The sequence below is a fragment of the Silurus aristotelis genome (genome assembly GCF_946808225.1).
Source record: "Silurus aristotelis genome assembly, chromosome: 22".
Classification (NCBI taxonomy): domain Eukaryota; kingdom Metazoa; phylum Chordata; class Actinopteri; order Siluriformes; family Siluridae; genus Silurus; species Silurus aristotelis.
Window position 1 is genome coordinate 5,303,049 of NC_139595.1, and position 13,706 is coordinate 5,316,754.

Sequence of the window (13,706 nt, forward strand, 5' to 3'; positions counted from 1 at the left end):
CCGCGTGTGTATGTGTGTGCGCGCGCGCCAGTGGTGAGGGCTTTGGATTTCTCCGCGCTCCCGCTCGGCGGCTCTGTGAAAACGGCGATCCGGCGCTGCGAATCCCCTCCCCGACATAAACATGTCCAAACTGGAGCAGATTCTCCTTCTCGATCCTCCGATTGATCTCAAATTCAAAGGTAAGACCTTTGCGCTTCTGACCCGCGACTGACATCTAATTTGGAGTAAGAGTAGATATATTAAAGACGGGGGAAAAAAGTAAGAGACGGATTTCACGCTCCCGCCGCCATGTTGGAGGCTGGAGAACTCGGGGCAACTGCGGATCCCCGGGCTCGAGTGACGTCGCCATGCGGCCTTACACTCACCATACCCCGGCTAGCTTCACCGGATACGCCCGGCTTACTCGTTACAGCGATACAGCAAAACCGCGAAGATTTTTTCTTTTTCCTTGACAGATTTTATCCTTTTTATACTTACACACGGGTCATTTTCAGTTTATTTATTTTTTTGGCAGCGAATTGATGAACTAGCGTCTGACGCCAGCGTTAGCATGAGCTAGTCGGTGCGGATAGGGTTACAGGGGCGACGTGGATGGTGCTAGCGAACTAGCAGGTGCTGATGGAGGCTAATGCTTCTTCTTTTAAAATCCACTGTCGTACAATACAAATATCATTTTATCACCGAATACGGTATTTTTTTTAATTTTATTTAGTTTCCTCATTTTGGACCTGAAGGTTCTCACATAAATAAGGGAGGCTCGATAAATATTTGATGCTCTGTCAAATAAGGTGCATTACAAGAAGACACTGATCAGGGCTCAACTATCCTTTTTTTTTGCAATCTAGCAAAACCTTGGCCATGACATCTTGCTGTTTATTTATTTTCATAAAACATATATTTTAATTGCTTAATAGAGCCACAGTCTTGAAATGAAGGCTCAGAAGAGGGCGGGGTTCAGCAGCCAAATGGGGCTTGATGGGTTTAGCGTGGATGGAAGCAGGGTGTGTGCGCGGATCCGAATCCATTCTGCATCATCATCATCATCATCATCATCATCAGATCAACTGCACATTTCAGACTTCTCATTTATCCTACATTCAGCAGTTTGTAGAAATGGCTTTAAATTATGCAAGATCCGCAGTCTGCGGGGGAAAAACACGCGCACACGCACACACGCACACACACGCACGCACGCACGCGCGCGCGCTTATAAACCTGTGATTTAACATCTCCAAATGTCTCGAGCATAAGTCATAAGAATGATCATATATATTTAATTCTCCTAAGTCTGGGAGATTATAGTATACTGTATAAGCCTGAATGTATGAATGACACGGAAAAGGGCGATGTAAACATTCGGCAAATGAAATCTCGTGATAATGTCACATGACCTCGTTTTGACCAGCGATATGGGTTGTCACGTGATTAGAGATAAGAAGTCATGGAAAACGAGCTTTAATAACTAAATTAATATTTTCCAGATATTCGTTTTTGACATGTTTTGTTCTAGAAAACAAATCATGTCTGATTTAAGCATGCATTTGAAGTCTGGTCTAATTGATTTCTCTTTGGGTCTGTCCGTCTGTCTGGATCGTTCAGACATTTGTGATGCGATTTCGAATCCAGTTAACCGTGGCATATACCTTTGCTGTTTGCAACAAATATTTCAGAAACCTAACTGGACTTTGCTGCTGTGTAAAGCATAATTCAGGATGAGATTTCTATCCACATACTGTCCAAAAAAAAAGTCCAATTGTTACTGCTAGTGTGATGATCATAGACCAGATCAGAGACGACCCAGAATTGTCTTCTTGTAAAATCAGAAGGTTCAAAAAACTAAATGAATGTAAGTAGTGCATGTTTGTGACCAGGTACTAGTCAAGTGATTAGACCAGAAATATAGGAGCTCAGTTGATCATGTCCCTTGTGATACTATTTCTTTAGGATTGTTTGTTGGGCATCCTTGGCGATCTTTCTCACTCCTTTACTCTGTGTTTATAATAGAAACCAGCATCATGCGGCGATTAGGGCATTACTGATGCTCATCACCAGAGCTACCTTGCATGCTTTATAGCCTAATCATAGTCTGTACAGAGCTGTGTTTCCTCTGAATTAGGTTAGGATGCTGTGATACTTATCTGTAGTCTATAGTGCAGATTGTAGATACTTCCAAAAAATTGGGATCATCACTGTAATTTCTGGTCCGATTTTTCAGCCGGAAGATACGAATGGGAATCACCGGGACAGCACCTTCCACTCCGAAAACTGCGCCACGCCATTTATAAAATACCCCTTTTAAACATTTCACACCTCTGGTCATACATTAACTAACCCCACCCGTCCTGACCTGCACTGGTTTTTTTCCAGCATTAGTCACATGATCTGGCAGTAAACCATGCCTGCAGGTGCAGGTTGAGTCGAGTGTCCCTGTATCACCAGGGCACTGAGATCTCCTGTAGTTCATCGGTCCAGGAGGGAGTGTCTCGAGTTAGCTTCTGTTTACACGTTTCTCTCAGCACCGAACTGCTGCTCAAACTTCGGAAAGGCCCGAACGATTGTGTCCGCTGAGCTATAAACAGCAGCACAGCAGCAGGACTGCTCTATATGAGTGTACTATCACCATCGTTTACTCTCTCTGTCTGCTATCTCTGGCTTTTTTTCTCCTCTCATTGTCTGTCATCCTTCTTTTTTTGCTCACCTATCATTTATTCCTTTCCTCTACCTCTGTGTTCTCTCTGATTCTTTCTCACAGAGTCACTGTCCTTCTCCTTATCAGCCTCTTTCTCTTGAGCTGTCTGTCTGCCTGTATCACTCTATTTCCCTCTCCCCATCGGTGTTATTTATAGAGACAAGGAGGCCTGGGAGACTGGTACAGAGTGAGTGTGGAAGACATGGTAAAGCCACTCAAGTGAAAGAGAACACAGGGTTTCTAGAACAGAGTAGTTTTGCTACATTGTCCTTCTGCGAGGCTGAAAATCCAGTTACAGCAATTAGTGCTGTAATTATTACATGTAATTATTACATGAAATATCATTGTTCTATTCAGATTTTTTCCCTATTCAAATGAAAGTGTAAATGCCCCCAATTATGCAAACATAATCATACAGTTTTTTATTTATTTTTTTTATGTTGAAAGTATGTTCGCGTAAACTCTTTAGGCATGAAATGTTCGAATGGCAAATCGTATTGCCTCATGACCGGTGCAACACGAGTAACTGGTGCATATCTTGGCGGACTCTGTCACAGAGGGGCGCGGCGTGGATGTTTCTCAGGAATTAAATTTACAAATGGAAGCTGAATTCAATCACAAATCCATTTTGCAAACAGGACAGGTTTCAAAAGCCTTTTTTGCTTTCCACACCCGATTCAACATTAGAATCGACCTCGTCTAGTGACACAGTGGTTTAGCAGGCCAGAATGATGAGACCTTGGCTCTCATGAAAAAAAAAAATCAGCTAGTCATTATCACTAGGTATTATACAGTCACAGTTACTTTTGTGAAAATGTATAGGTGATGAGGTAAAAGCAGAAGGTAAAAAAAAAAAATATCAAGCTTATAGACAGATTTTGGAGCTGATGTTGTGTTGAGACTTTAAGATTTTAAGTAGTTTATTGTAGATAACTTTTTATCAAGGTTAGTCAGTCTTGGAAAAAGCAGTATATTATCAACTGGAGGTTGACCGGTATATCAGCATCGATAGATGATTGCTCGAACTATTTTTGTCAAAAATGCATACGATAGTTTTTCCGGGTTGTGTTATTCAGTACGAGAGCGGGCCGCTAGAGGCGAATCACGGATGCCACATGCTGTTTTTTTTTTTATTTTATTTTTTATTGATTTTTGGATGTAACCGTTTTTATTTATTTACTGTTGCTTTTGTTTGAATGCATGTCTTATTTTTCTCAATATTCATTAATATAATTATTAGATTCATATTTATTCATTTAGCTAATTTTAATGATTCAGTACTGGTTTTAAATATTTGTAATAAAGGTCAGTACTATTTTACATGGAATGGTTTTTATTTTTTTTATTTTTTATCCAGTATCTATTCCAAATCTAAATCGGTTGATTTAATAGGTTCTCTGCAAGTACGACCCAACCTAGCTATCCCTAACGGTCAAATCCATTATGGGTCTACCTCTATTATCCACAACACATAATCTTGTGTGGTCTATATGTAAAGGTCTTGTTTATCTTTACCTGGAGATTTAAGGGCTTTAAAGATGAATAATATGGGACTTGCTGGACGCCATTTTGCACAGAAAGCGACTCTGAACTGTAAAGTGATTTATTAAAGAATGAATTCTACACTAATGGATAATGGACCAATGCCAAATCTGTCCAAGATCAGTAGTTCATCCTTAAGTACTACAGCACTTTGCTGAATCATCTTTATCTATAAATGTGCATAATATCTGTTACAATTCTGGCCTTTGGAAAAGCATTGCGACAGTGTAGGCGATAGTTTGAGTCATGGTGTTGGCATCTTCGCTGTTTCTGATCCGAATGCGTAAAACATGCATCCCTATTTATTTATTTTTTTTTAAGAATGTGGAACGGTAAGAAGGCTTTTAATGACGGAAATAACTCTGCGCATTGTGCAACACTGAGTCATAGGGTTTTTAATCCTTCACAAAAATGACGTTAGGAGATCCCTTTACAGGATTCTAGATTAGTAAAGAATTGGTTTATGGTGTAGTATTTCATATAGGACAACGTTTTACGTGAACACAGCCCAGCCTTTGCACTAGGGGTTCATTAAATGAAGTATTTAGTTGTATTTTTAAAGTAATTGCACATTTAAGCCTTCTTAAAATGAAGTATTCATTGTTGTAGCTCAACAAGGGGGAAAAAAAGCCTGAAATCAACAATTCTTTGGCTGAATTTAAAGAAAGGATCATTACAGAAGTGACAGAAAGGTGGATTCATGGTAGTTACCAAAGTGTGTATAGAGTTGTCTGGTTGTACATAGTTTAATATTAATAGCTATACATGATATTTTCTTCAAAAGGAACAGTAGTGCTGCATGCCAAAAAATGTTGCATTCCACTAATTATATTATGTACTAAAAAGAAGTCCTCTCTTTTCTTTTTTTTATTTATACAAAAAGAGTACATTCTCAAAAGCGTGTAGCAAAAGATCAGCGCATTGCTACCGGGTAACGTCCACTGTCAATGCAGACAAATGTCGGATTTTACATTTGCTTCATTCATAATTTCTTATACACAGACGCTCCCCACTTTACGAACATTTACTTTACGAATTTTCGTAGTGAAAGTGAAATTTGTCTTAAAAATTCAAAACGGAGGAGAGCCGCCGCTATTTGTCGACCGTAACGAGTCTACATGATGCGCACTGGATTGGGCCAATGAATTTTTTTTAAGTACATTTTTTTAATTTACATTTTTATTAATTTTTATTATTAAATACAAAATATTATATACAGTATTTTGAATTGTTTTAGTATATTTTATTGTTTATTTGATAGTATTTCTAGCTCTTACTTCATTAGGAGATATGTGTTGTCAATAACGAACACAGTAACAACTTACGAACAAATTCATGGTCGTTCAGAACGTAACTCGTCTGTAAGGTGGGCAGCGTCTGTAGTTTATATACTATCATTTCATTTAACATTTTCTTGAATTTTGTCCACGTATCATTTACACCTGAATGGATCGACACTTTTAAAAACCACCCTCGATCTTCTGGTTGCCTGTATGCTGTGTGTTTGGGACACACTCATTCTAATCTCAGATACTATTTAGGACAGATGTTAGGAACTAAGGGTGCAGCATAAGTGTTTTTACTTTGAGGATGGATTTTGACCGATATCAACAGTCTGCTATAGTGGCTTAGGACCAATGTTTGCATGAACAGTTCTGCATTAAAGTGCTGAATAGTAAATCTCAACAATGATGGAACTGTAATAAATGGGATTTCGGATGACTGGTTCACTTTTGAGTCTGGATATTTAAAATGATTCGTCCTCAAGTTTCTTCCTCATCTTAGGGAGTTTTTCATTGCCAAACAAACAAAATTATAGGCACTATAATTATACATTTCAGCTTCATAACAAAATCATATTAAGCTAAATTTAATTAAATTAATAGGTGGTAGTCTTTGTGAGTCCCTATACAGTGTGTGTGTGTGTGTGTGTGTGTGTGTGTGTGTGTGTGTGTGTATATATATATATAATATATATATATATATATATATATATATATATATAATATATATATATATATATATATATATATATATATATATATACAGTGAGGAAAATAAGTATTTGAACACCCTGCTATTTTGCAAGTTCTCCCACTTAGAAATCATGGAGGGGTCTGAAATTGTCATCGTAGGTGCATGTCCACTGTGAGAGACATAATCTAAAAAAAAAAATCCAGAAGTCACAATGTATGATTTTTAAACTATTTATTTGTATGATACAGCTGCAAATAAGTATTTGAACACCTGAGAAAGTCAATGTTAATATTTGGTACAGTAGCCTTTGTTTGAGGTCAAACGTTTCCTGTAGTTTATCACCAGGTTTGAACACACTGAAGGAGGGATTTTGGCCCACTCCTCCACACAGATCTTCTCTAGATCAGTCAGGTTTCTGGCCTGTCGCTGAGAAACACGGAGTTTGAGCTCCCTCCAAAGATTCTCTATTGGGTTTAGGTCTGGAGACTGGCTAGGCCACGCCAGAACCCTGATATGCTTCTTACAGAGCCACTCCTTGGTTATCCTGGCTGTGTGCTTCGGGTAATTGTCATGTTGGAAGACCCAGCCTCGACCCATCTTCAATGCTCTAACTGAGGGAAGGAGGTTGTTCCCCAAAATCTCGCAATACATGGCCCTGGTCATCCTCTCCTTAATACAGTGCAGTCGCCCTGTCCCATGTGCAGAAAAACACCCCCAAAGCATGATGCTACCACCCCCATGCTTCACAGTAGGGATGGTGATCTTGGGATGGTACTCATCATTCTTCTTCCTCCAAACACGTTTAGTGAAATTATGACCCAAAAGTTTTATTTTGGTCGCATCTGACCACATGACTTTCTCCCATGACTCCTCTGGATCATCCAAATGGTCATTGGCAAACTTAAGACGTTCCTGGACATGTGCTGGTTTAAGCAGGTGAACCTTCCGTGCCATGCATGATTTCAAACCATGACGTCTTAGTGTATTACCAACAGTAACCTTGGAAACGGTGGTCCCAGCTCTTTTCAGGTCATTGACCAGCTCCTCCCGTGTAGTTCTGGGTTGATTTCTCACCTTCCTTAGGATCATTGAGACCCCCACGAGGTGAGATCTTGCATGGAGCCCCAGTCGAGGGAGATTGACAGTCATGTTTAGCTTCTTCCATTTTCTAATGATTGCTCCAACAGTGGACCTTTTTTCACCAAGCTGCTTGGCAATTTCCCCGTAGCCCTTTCCAGCCTTGTGGAGGTGTACAATTTTGTCTCTAGTGTCTTTGGACAGCTCTTTGGTCTTGGCCATGTTAGTAGTTGGATTCTTACTGATTGTATGGGGTGGACAGGTGTCTTTATGCAGCTTACGACCTCAAACAGGTGCATCTAATTTAGGATAATAAATGTAGTGGAGGTGGACATTTTAAAGGCAGACTAACAGGTCTTTGAGGGTCAGAATTCTAGCTGATAGACAGGTGTTCAAATACTTATTTGCAGCTGTATCATACAAATAAATAGTTTAAAAATCATATTGTGATTTCTGGATTTTTTTTTTTAGATTATGTCTCTCACAGTGGACATGCACCTACGATGACAATTTCAGACCCCTACATGATTTCTAAGTGGGAGAACTTGCAAAATAGCAGGGTGTTCAAATACTTATTTTCCTCACTGTATATATAGTATTATATTATATTGTAATATATATTTAGTTAGTGTGTATATATACATTTAAAAAATGGTAATAAGTCTATATGTCTAATCCATATTTATTAACTTATATTGTGCTTGATTACATAGGACAATGACAGCAAACCTTTAAATTTCAACGTAGGCACCAGTGTCGTCAACCAGTTTCCCCAAACAGCCGGGAATAGAATGTACAGTCAGTCTTCCAAAGGAAGTTATTCGGCATATTGCTGAGAACCTCTTGAATCCGTGCCTCCAAGTCCCCCAGTTTGAGAGGCTTTGTCCTGTACACCTCCTCCTTTGCGTAGCCCCACAGGAAAAGATCACATGGAGTGAGATCTGGACTTCTTGGAGGCCATTCATGAGGTCCGCATCATCCCAGCCAACAAAATGCTGGTCTATCCACGCACGCATAGTAAAAGCTAAATGGATGGTGCAGCATCCTGCATGAAAAACAGGTCACCAAGTTCTATAGCCATTAAATATTGCCTAGTTAATTTTCACCCACCCTGGAGGCCTGTCTTATTTTCTCTCGTATATTTAGTATTGCACTTAAAGTAAAAGTACTTCTGATCCGATTGATCGATGGAATAATCAGTAGAATACTCGATTACTAAACTCAACTCTAGTGATTAGTTTAGGGATGAAATGGAACATAGTGTGTGTGTGCGTATAAAAACATACACGCTACAGTTCCTACTCGAGAAAAGTGATCTTAGAACGGACTGTGAAATGTCTCTTATCCTGTTACTACATTCTGGACCCATTTTTCAATGTTGTAACAAACATTTCTTTTTATAAATATCCTGGTTAATAGATCCTGGAACATGTTTGGGATGAGGGATAAGTGTATAATAGATTGACTCTATTATACATGATATAAATCACAATATATACATTTGCTTACGATCTGTCAACAGAATAATATTGATTATGCACAGAAAATATAGACTGTTCATCTTATTAACAAATGGACGTTTTATAGGAGACAGATATATATATATTATATATCCTTTTTTTTTTTTTTTTTTTTCAGTTTGTAAATATATAAAAAATATGAAACAGTATTACTTCCACAAAATCTCAGATATTGTGACACAATTCAGTAACAATATTGTATCGTCAAGCCCTAGTACATAACGTAATTTCTGGACTATAAAGCGCATCCATGTATAAGCCGCACTGAATTTGACAAAGATTTTTATTTTGAACATAAATAAGCCGCACCTGTCTTCACTGAAACTAATGAACTTTACACAGGCTTCAACGATAGGCAGTGCCTGTTACACGATGTAAAGGGTGAAATATGTTGTGGCTCCTTTAAGAGCAGAGCGGCATTGTGGGAATAGCCTGCCGCCGCATTTTTTCCGGTATTACTGCATGTGTGCAAGACCGAAGAATATGTCCTTATTTTTTTCTGATGCTCATTTCTAAGTTTCTTTGACTAACCCGTGACGCTGTTGCCAAGAAACATAAAAAAGCACGAGTTTTGGAAACCTGTCTGTGCTTATATGATTTCTGTTGCAACTGGAGTTAGTGAGCTCTCCCATGACCCAGACTCAACGCGTTACAACGGCTTGTATCTAAAGAGTAGCCGACCAAGAAAGTCATTGTTCACTGTCTTCCTCCTTCCTTACATAACTATTTCTCTCTGGAGTTGATCTTTTTCTCCCGATGCCGTGCAGCTCAGAACACGGGTGAGGTGCGTGTTTTTTTTTTTTTTTTTTTTTTTTTTTTTCCGTTTAAGTTCGGAAATTTTTATTGGTTTAATGTTATGTCGTTCAGTTTTTTGGCTTGAAGTTTGTGAAACCGGGAAAAACCCAGGAAAAATCCATAAATAAGCCGCTTCGTTGTTTAAGCTGCGGGGTTCAAAATGTGGGGAAAAAGTAGCGGCTTATAGTCTGAAAAATACGGTAACATTGTCATCTCAGAAGCACACGCTTATTATCAGAATCTGTCAAATGCTGTTGGATTGGCTCTAAAGTATTGACACCCTCGTTTCTTGCTTGTTATAGCGATGCAACAAACCGGATCAATCCTTTGAGTGAGAAATTGTATCCTAACAGCTAGTTTAATCAAATGTATTTTTAAAAATAATAATAATTATTATTATTATTATTGGTTTAAGAGGACCGTTATTACTCCTACTTATAAAGTAGAACTTTCACAGGTAGCGTTATGCAATGGGGGAATAAAGGACACGCACTCAGTCACTCAACAACGACATGCTTTCGTTCAGATTTATTTCCAAGCTGTGGTTTGGCATTCAGTGGAAATCTGCTACAAATCATTATCCCCCCAAGCATTGAAGCTAAAGCATAAATAGACTCAAAGGGGGAAAAGATCCCATATACAAATCATCTTCGACCCAGATTTATGAAAAATGATGTCTAATCTTCTTCTGCTGCATCCTCCTGAAAGCAAAACACATCATGATGTCGATGGTAACTCTCGCACAAATACAGCAAAGTAACAAGTCCAGTTAAGCTTAACAAACCCGTTGCTTGTTTTATGCTTAAAAAAAAAAAAAAAAAGGTCTTTATTGTCTACTTGTTGCTTCTTGGTGTAGTGTAGGAGGATATCTTTCATCCGGTGCCTCCTCGGTTGGAATGCTTTTAATCACAGTGCCGTGACCTGAGAGGGAGTCCGAGCTGGTCTGAGGCGTACGCGCTTTAAAGAATTTTTCTCTAATGATGCTTGCTGTTTACTTCTTTCTGTTTACCAGTTTGATGTGCTCATTTATGTTTGGGTTGTGCAGCATGGCTTCGGGGGCGATTTTTAAAAAAACTTTTTTCTGTTCTTCATTTTTAGTAAGCAAATTGGGCTGACAATCGTGCTCTCCCAGGGGGATTAGGCTTGTGTTGAGAATGTGGGTTTATTGTTATTTTTTAATGCATAGCCACAGATCAGGTTTACCATCAGCCTTTCAGCCATTACCGATGTTTAGCGGTGAACGATGAGTCCATAACGGGTGAGCCTGCGGTTACTCGCTAGTTGATATCGGCAGACCCGGCCCTAATATAATTTTACCGCCATTTTCAGTGTTTAGACCTTTTTGAATCATTTGCTCAGCGCGATTTTCTTGGGCAGGTGAGAACGCAACATTCACACTCGAGTGTGAACCCAAACAGCTAGAGCAGGAGGTTGTCTCGTTCCAAGTAAACTCTAGCTTGGTTTAATTGCAGTGAGAAAGCCCTGAATTATACCCAAGTGCACCAAGTATTCAGCTTGATTTAAACTCTTAGGCTTTTTGCGATTCTTTTTCTTTTTTTTTCTTCTTCCAAAAGAGAAGGAACTCATTATGTAATAGCATTACACTGTTTTTTTTTTTTTTTTTATTCGTTTAGCATATTTTGTTTTGTGCTTGTGCAACACACAAGCCGTCTTGTTCTCTTAAGACGAGCTTCAAACGCTCAGCTTTCAAAACAAGTCTAACTTCATCTGATTGTTTTTTTGGAGCGCACCTGATGGCAGCTGATATATTAATACGAGTCATGCTCGGTCATAAGATCTACAGAACTTGGAGTTAATTGATATGCCTCGTATTGGCCTGAGAGCAAAGCCGTGGAGCTCAGCGGTGTGTAGTTATATCGAAGCAAAACATATTGATAGTAGAACTTTAAATGCAATCAGTATAGTAATCTATAGCAATTTCTATCATTTCTAGTAATTTATTTATTTAAAGAACACATCATACATTCAAATCCATTTACAGTTACATCTTGTAAAATGTCCAGAAGACTAGTTACTTTCCTGTCAGTAGATAAAAACTACAGATTGATTAATTGGCACTGATGCTTGATTGCTGAAACCATCAGCTGTAGGCAAAAATCAATACCGAACAGTTTTTCCGGCTTACGGTCCACTGTCATTACGAGAGCGGCCTCTAGAGGCGAATCACTGACGCCACTTGCTGTTAGGTTTTTCACGCGAGATCGCTTGCTGCACGGAGAGTGCAATACTATATTTATTAATCGCTTATTAATGATATTATATTTATCAGTTAATATATCTTATATTTATTATCGGCAAGTACAATTCAACCTAACTATCGGTATCGGTGAAATCCACTATCTGGAGAAAGGAAAAGGATTTTGCGGTTGTCTAAAGGAATTTCTTCCTCAAACGATGTGAAGCTTGATAAGCTAGCTTGTCATTAATTGCCATCAAAGGTCTCCAGAGCCTCAAATTTACATGCATATACTTTTCATGTATATTAAGAGATCTGGTTGCCCATAGTTTATTAGTAGGAACACAGAAGTTGACTGCAGGTCAAAACCTTCTCCTTGAAGCACGCAACTTATGTGCCTGTATTCATTAGAGAAAGTCTGTCGGTTATTGTATTGCTGTCACTTTCGGTCGTATAATGCGCCATGCTTCGATGACGGGTGCCTTCTAGAGCAAAACCGAAGCATGTTGTCAAGTCTCTCATGTTGCACAGAGCGACAGTGTTGGAATGTCACCAGCGAAACACCCGCGCCTTCACCACGCCCAGCTGTAAAGCAAACAATTGCAGGGAAACAATGGAGCTGGTTCAGTAACTAAAAGGCAGATAAGCAACAGTACGGTCCAGAAATCTGAGTATCATTAACTATTTTTTTTTATCAGTTGCTATGCAGGCAGGTGACAAATGAAACAAAAATGCACTGGCTCTGTTCCGCTGCATTTTTATTTTTTTTTTTAGTTAGGTGTAGGTTGCCTTTAAACGAATCACCCGTTCACTATAATGAAACATTTAGATCCTTGTGGGCTTGGTCTTTTCCAGAAGGAGCCAGGAAATAAGGGCTTAATAAACGCTTATCAAGAAGATGACAACGGTGCAATTCATACGCCGTGAACTTCAGTCAATTCGTTAGAGCACCAGCGGGTGATTTTGCAATGTGAGCGCATTCTACAGAACAACCGTCACACGACATGGCCAAAGGTTTGTGTAGTCATGAACATCAGACCCCCGTTGTGGGGGAAAGTATTAGAACCCTTACCTCAGTCCGTGGTTTTGTAATGCTCTTGGAGCTGAAATGGCAAATCCTAACAGCAGCACTCCAGAATTGAATGTAAAGCCTTCCAAGAAGAATGGAGATTATTCTAACAGCAAAGGAGAACTAAATCTGTAACAGTTTGTTCGAACATCACACATGAGTGTACTGCTATGATTTCCCCAAATGTTTTAGTATGTAATGTTCTGTAGTGTGTGTTATGCGACGAGATGCGTAAATTGCTTCAGGTTGTAATCTATTACCACACGCATTTGTCTTCAAATGAGCAGCGTTAATGAATAACACGTAATGACTTACAATCACCTACTACAATCCATTTGGAGTCGTCATATCTTCAATTCTGCTTCGTATCTAGCCTTTCAGACTTGAGATTTTGTAGCAAACACAAATTAACGAGGAAACAACCAGGTCGACGTTTACCGTTCCTACCGTGACGCTTTTCACCTACACGATCCACTTCAGGAAATACAAGACGTCAATCGCTAGGCTCGAATGATGTTCTTCTACTGAGATACATGAAGCAGGGCTTTGGTGTGTTCTTGATCTTTTGCTGGGAACTTGCAAAGAAAAACATCAGCCTCATGCGATTAGCCAAGCCCAGTTTGCCGTCCTGTCCCCTGGCTACTAAAGGATCCTTGGGATTTAAACGTGCAATTTTCCTATAATAAGGTCAACACTTTTCTGTGATGTAAAGTCATATCTTTAATGTGATACTAGTACATCACCGAAATGTTGCCTAGCTGACGTTTGGTTGAAGCAGACACAATGACGTTAGAAACTCTGAACAGTCTCAGAAAAGTCTCTATGAGCGTATTTAATGAC

The 13,706-nt window shown here is 39.2% G+C and overlaps 1 protein-coding gene across 4 annotated transcripts in view; it reads left to right on the forward strand.

Moving 5' to 3' along the window:
* The window catches only part of vapal (VAMP (vesicle-associated membrane protein)-associated protein A, like), a 24,054-nt gene continuing 10,348 nt past the window's right edge, over positions 1-13,706 (forward strand). For all 4 annotated transcript variants that reach the window (XR_014530842.1, XR_014530843.1, XR_014530844.1 and 1 more), the window contains exon 1: positions 1-179. Coding sequence is in view for 1 of the 4 variants with exons in the window: in XM_083525392.1 (XP_083381518.1) it covers positions 122-179 (58 nt within the window). In the remaining 3 variants the exon portion in view is untranslated. The remainder of the gene's footprint in view (positions 180-13,706) is intronic.